This window comes from Ascidiella aspersa, chromosome 3 (assembly GCF_963924565.1).
Source record: "Ascidiella aspersa chromosome 3, kaAscAspe10.2, whole genome shotgun sequence".
Taxonomy (NCBI): Eukaryota; Metazoa; Chordata; class Ascidiacea; order Phlebobranchia; family Ascidiidae; genus Ascidiella; species Ascidiella aspersa.
In genome coordinates, this window is record NC_139449.1 from 22,259,937 (window position 1) to 22,265,936 (window position 6,000).

Sequence of the window (6,000 nt, forward strand, 5' to 3'; positions counted from 1 at the left end):
CCTGAAGCGGAAATGACAAGTAACTGAGTAAAAGCGTAATCGGTTCTCTCTACTGCTGCAAGTCATCCAATTAAGCTTAGATTGCGAGGCGCACGTAATGCCAACGCAGCGATTTTGCAAACCCGTCTTGTAATTCTTTTCAGGGTCCTTTTAAAACCTTGTGCGTTCTTTTTGAAAAATTTTGAACTAAAATTATTATTTTTTTGTTACAAAATATTGATTTAAGAATAAATTTATGTATAAAACGCCCTGTTGTATGATGAACTGCATTGGTGCATTATTGTGTCTTGTCGTCGTCAGCAACATGTTTGTGATGTTTATTGACGACAGGTGGAACGCAAATTAGGTATTTTTACGGGGTTTGTACAAAAGTCTTAAAAAAGCTTAGTTGATATTTCGGAATATCAAAATGACAAACAGCTGTAAAATACCAGAAAACCAAGACGCTGATTATTTAAAAACATCTGAAATGAATAGTTTATTTAAAATACAAGTTAAAAAGATTTGCAAAAAAAATTAACAAAGGCTCAGAATATTTTCAAAACCGGAAAATGCCACCCAATAAAAACACAGCAAATAAAGTTTAATACATTTGTCGAGTGAGTCAGAGATACACTATCTCATGCAGAAACATAACCGAATGCGATAAATCAAGTATATGTGGTTAATTCTAACGTCTCACGTATAATATATTGTAAGATAACAATTAAAATGCTGTTGCTTAACAGAACTAAATTAAAAAAAAATATAACTGAACAACAATTTCAAAAATTTAATCATATAGTTTTTTTTATTTTTTTAACGATTTTGACAAATTTTGACCAAAGGTGGAAACTCATGTAAGTTTTGACTTTTTTGTGGAGTCAAAAATTAAAAAAAATAGATTAGAAATTACAGAATGTTAACAAAAGTTCAGTGGTGTACACAGGGGTGGAATTTTTAAGTTCAAAAATCGTTTTTCGTTATTACGTTTACCACTGTCCGCATACGGCAACGTCTTTGAATGTAATTAAGCTTATGCGTATTTAAAACGAAACGAAAAACGCTATCTTTCGTTTCGTGTTTGCACCTTGGTCGATTGCAGAAGCAGGATATTTGCCGTATATGTAGGCGTCTCCCGGACGCATTTTAATAATACTAAATTCAAAACGGCGCCTACCTAGGTCTTCAACAAAGTTTTCTAGCGCGTAATAGGCTTTGGTGAGAGCGGAACCCTTCTTGTTGCCCTCGCCGTTGATTTGATCCAGCAAGGCGAAGAGGATGGGCATGATCTGTGGTGCGTACTTGCTGATGTCCGGCTGCAAGTGAAACGCGTGTACTTAGTTGAAAATTGTCACCGACAGGCAAAATGCGAAACAATTCTGTTGGCCATTGTGAGCTTGGGGTTCTTAAATGTGTAGTAAGTCCCAAACAAATACCATTGTAGGAAAAAAAGTTTGATCTTCTGATGTGTGCTAATCGCTTTGCAACTTACTGGTACTCTTTGACTTTCATTATCTCACTTTTTAGTAAAAGAATTTTAACAAAGTTGTTTACCTGCAAGTGTTCGGAGAACTGTCCCAGCGCGAACATGGCGGCGTTCCTCACACGCGGGTTGCTGTCCGTGGCTCCACGACAAACCGTTTCGACGAACGACTCGAGATGGCTGTGAAACATGAGGTAGAACACTGGTCTTACCGAAGCATTACGAGGGACGCGTTGTGACGTAAGACTAAAGACCTACGTTTTTGTTTCAACCCTTAGGTAAGATATTTCGAGAAATTGCAGCAACAGCAGTGATTTTCAAACTGTGTCTCTCTGAAGATTCTAAGAATGCTGCGGAACTCTTTTTAATTTGTAAGATATCCTGGTGATATTACAAAGGAATGCAGACAAGCATACAGTTCATAAATGTTTACGATGCAGTTATCGATTGCCTTGTCGCGTGGCTTATTGTCGATTTATAATATGTTTGTTTAAAAAAAAGTGCGTCGCGAATTTCTATCACTTTCTCAGGTGTACCTCAAGCTAAAAAAGACAATGAAGTTTAGAGATTCAACATCCCTATAGCTGTTTGGGCTAACTTGAATACGCTAAGATTTTCACTATTCTGTAAATATAACACGGACGGTATCGTAAGGTTGGTTGGTCGCTCCTAATATATGCGAGTGTTTCCTTACTTGTTTCTGATAAATTCCGAAGTGCCTTCCGCAAGACAGGCAAGCGTAAGAAGCAGCCCTTGCCTGTGCTCGTCCTTGCCCTCAACCAAGCAAGACTTTATGAATGGAAACTGAAAAATAAATTAGTGTTTTTCTTGCCCTTAATAAGGCATTCGAAAATATATTGCGCCAGGTTTAATTAAACTTTGTAGCTAGAGCGGGTACAGGAACAATTTGTTGTGCATTTTGGTTCAGCAATTAACTACAATGAGATATAAACAGCTATAATGAGGCACAGTTTTATATTTTCTGTTTTTGAATTTAACACAATTTAAAAGATTACAGCTATTTATAAAAAGGGTAAACTCCCCATTAGCTGTAAATAGGTGAAAAACTCAAGCCTTCACTTACTACTTTTTCGTACAGCTTCTCCGGTGGCAGATGTAGCGCCATGTCATCAATAACCTGCAGCCAAAGTTACTAATTTTATACTTGCTCTAACACCAAAATTTTTGATTAATTTTAGTGGTTCTGGGTTGTTAACTGCATATTAAGTAACACCTGAAGACAAGATGCCATGGGAGTCTGCGATTCTGCTGAGTCACCGATAATTCCAGTCTCATCATCCTCGTCATTATCGGAAAACGGTGCAACGATAATAGGACAAAGCGTTTGCAAAATTGTTCCGATTAGATCGTGCTTTAATATGCTCTGTAGAAAGTTCAAAACATTGTTTGACGTAAAATATTAGCTGGCCTAAATTCAATAAAATCTGGCCTAAACTAATGTGATTTTCATACTTATTGCGACAAAAATGTCTGTGCGAGAAAGTATGCGCACGTTTGCGGGCGTGTAGTGAGTGAGTGAGTGAGTGAGTGAGTGAGAGTGTGTAGTTTAAACCATTTAACTATTAACATACCTTCTTTTTAATTTTTATGATCCATTGCAGCAAAGAAAGAGCTCTTACTCTAGTATCATCTTCCAAATCATTATTTTGGGAAATCTGTTGGATGTAAAAATCACTCCTAGTTAAGCAGAAACTCCAAAAATAGGTTACAATACTCAGTCTTAACAAACGAACAATCAATAAAAAAAACATACTTTGGAGTTTCATATCTACCTGAAGAGTAAAAAGAACAAGATCTTTTACATAGGGAGCAATAAAGGCAACTTCTGTTTCAATCAATGTTTCAAAGATTTCTATAAGTTCGGCCGCCCTTGTCTACAAAGAAAAACAAAAACAGATGTAAAGGCTTGGTCACTAATTGTAGACACAGGTAATTGCATTTTAGTTTGTTTAAATACCTCATCCACATCAAGAAGAAACTTAATGACTTGAACAGCTTTTGGTACAAGTGGCCTCACAAACCTCTAAATAGTACATAAATAACAACCTGTTATCAAAGTAGAGATAAACATATTGTTAGAATTGTGAAGAATACATACCGCTTGGTCATCACCGAGAAATGGCACAAGATAATTGAAAGCTTGTATTGCATAGTAGGCTGGTTCAGCACTTGATGCAATATTAGTTTCAAGTATTTGTCCAAGCAAAGACAGTATTGCATTGTACTGCGTTGTAAAGTGTTCTGCAGCACTGTCACAAACTATGCTTAAAAGATGAATTGCGTGCTGAAACAAAAACAAATACCTTCAGTAAAAAATAACTGTTATAAGCTTACATGCAATGCTTAAATCAGTCAACAAAATGGTACACAGGTAAAGTGCATTTCACCAGATGAATGGCATCTTCACTTTTCTATACAAAAAAAAGTAAAGAAAACATGCAAATGTGTAAAAAAGTAGGCCACTAGGTGAAGAAGGTTAGTGAAAGTTGGCTGCATTATAACTAAGGTTTAGAAATACTAATAAACATAGTTATAAAAGGTTGGCCCTAGTGTGGTTAAGATTAACACAAAAATAGAAAACAGTAATAATTTTGTCAATGGTTTAATTTCCCATTGGTGCACTCAACAATTTTGTCAGAATTTAACAAACTATACTGTATAGAGCAAATATACCTTAACGTTGTCCACTGAGCCACTTTTCACACTTGTCTCCACAAAAATCATCAGTTCACTCCAACCATTATCAGTAGCAAACTCGTGTTTAGATATGCCACCAACCAACTGCATTACAGCACGCAAAACAGTTTCATTGCTTTCAACTGTCAGTTGTGATAGAACCGCTTGGCGAAAATTTATTTTGGTGTTATGGTCCATTACCTTCCAGGACTTCGATAGCTTTCTGTAAAATACTTATACAAATAAGAATTATATTGATGGCAATAAACAAGTATCCTTATTTAAAATATAAGCATGTTATGCAATCCTAACTTAGCATGTTAGATGACAAAAATATCCAGTATACATACAACCGTAATTTAAATTTGTATTTGTCAATCATTTTCGCCTGCATGTCAAACTTACAAGTTCGTTTTTGTTATATTTGATAGACATAAACAAAACATACACCACAGGTTCATAACCTGTGTTACCTGTCTATCCAAATATATACAGAAAATATTTACCTTTATCTAATAAAATATAAATCCATTTTTGTATAAAAATAATGTCTAAATTTGACAACAACATAGTTATATACCTTCGTAAAACAACTGCAGCGAGTTGTCGTACTTGAGGTGAAACATTGTTTGACAAAATAAAGAAAAGCGCTGGAACAAACATTGGTTTGTGGCTGAGCTCTCTTAGTTGATTTGTTGCCTTGAAAGATAAAAAAGGAGTATAACAGATTTTTGCCATGGTATGGTTCTTTAGCAACAACACCGCAATATTACATCTTCAGGTAAACTTTAAAAAGTATGGCAAGTGCACCTAAGATTATTTTCAACAGACTAAAACTGCACCCCCCCAAAAAAATATGCAACAGATTTTACCATATGTTATAGTAGCGGGATCTGTAAACACAAAATTGTTTTACGAGGAGGTACACTTTCGATAATTTATTTGGATATTATTTTGAAATCAAATAGCCACAAAAAACATAAAGTTGCATGTGGCTCTCCAGCCACAGTTTATCCACGTCTCAAATCTAGATAGACAGATAAGATTTTATGAGAGTATAATTTAAATAGGAAGGCATATGCTTTGGTGGCATCAGACAAATTTATGAGTATAACTGTTTGCTAACTTTATGGCACATCAGGGTGCTGGTCTACAATTCTACCACATTTATTTTAGCACTTAACGATACGAGTTGTCAAAGTTGAAATTGCAGGGAAGACATCAATATGTAAAAATAGATATAATAATATTACTTGACCCACCTAAACACTAACTTTCACCCAAACCCAAATATAGTTAGCAATTGAAACTGACGGACGAAAATGTGGTAGGATTTTAGACCAGCGCTCACATCAGCGACAAAACAACATTTTACATAAAATTGTCTAAAATTAAATCCACTCTTTTACCCTTTCAATCTCCGAATTATCAGGAATCTCAAATCTTGACAGCACATGGCTCAGGTTGGACACGAGCTCTTCGTTTATATTTTCCATGTTATTAAATGCAATTATCAATAATATAGACCTAAATAATAATGCATAAAAAAATAGCAACTAAGGGATATATTTTACAAATGTTAGGTGCAATTAGGGATGTTCAAAGTAGAATATCGGATCCTTGGATTTGAATTCAAAGTGGATTCTCCTGGTTTTGAGTAGCCCAGTAGAGCCACCTTTACCAGAATGATAACTGACATGTTTATTTATTTTTTTTTTCATAATATTCAATTATTTTAAATTAAATGTTGTTCTTTAAATTGTTATGTTGTCATACACATGCCAAATATTTATAAATAGTTAAAATTTCTTAACATATTACATAAGGATTCGTTATTC

The 6,000-nt window shown here is 34.9% G+C and overlaps 1 protein-coding gene across 1 annotated transcript in view; it reads right to left on the reverse strand.

Annotated features, from left to right (window-relative positions):
• The window catches only part of LOC146160860 (importin-4-like), a 70,852-nt gene extending 65,087 nt beyond the window's left edge, over positions 1 to 5,765 (reverse strand). The window contains exons 1-12 of the mRNA XM_083383379.1: positions 5,572 to 5,765; positions 4,743 to 4,861; positions 4,160 to 4,385; positions 3,585 to 3,770; positions 3,444 to 3,509; positions 3,259 to 3,360; positions 3,058 to 3,141; positions 2,700 to 2,849; positions 2,550 to 2,603; positions 2,160 to 2,269; positions 1,537 to 1,645; positions 1,160 to 1,298 (exon numbers count right to left, since the gene is read on the reverse strand). Of these exons, the coding sequence (XP_083239505.1) occupies positions 1,160 to 1,298; positions 1,537 to 1,645; positions 2,160 to 2,269; positions 2,550 to 2,603; positions 2,700 to 2,849; positions 3,058 to 3,141; positions 3,259 to 3,360; positions 3,444 to 3,509; positions 3,585 to 3,770; positions 4,160 to 4,385; positions 4,743 to 4,861; positions 5,572 to 5,658 (1,432 nt within the window). The 5' untranslated portion in view covers positions 5,659 to 5,765. The remainder of the gene's footprint in view (positions 1 to 1,159; positions 1,299 to 1,536; positions 1,646 to 2,159; positions 2,270 to 2,549; positions 2,604 to 2,699; positions 2,850 to 3,057; positions 3,142 to 3,258; positions 3,361 to 3,443; positions 3,510 to 3,584; positions 3,771 to 4,159; positions 4,386 to 4,742; positions 4,862 to 5,571) is intronic.
• Positions 5,766 to 6,000: the final 235 nt, after the last annotated feature.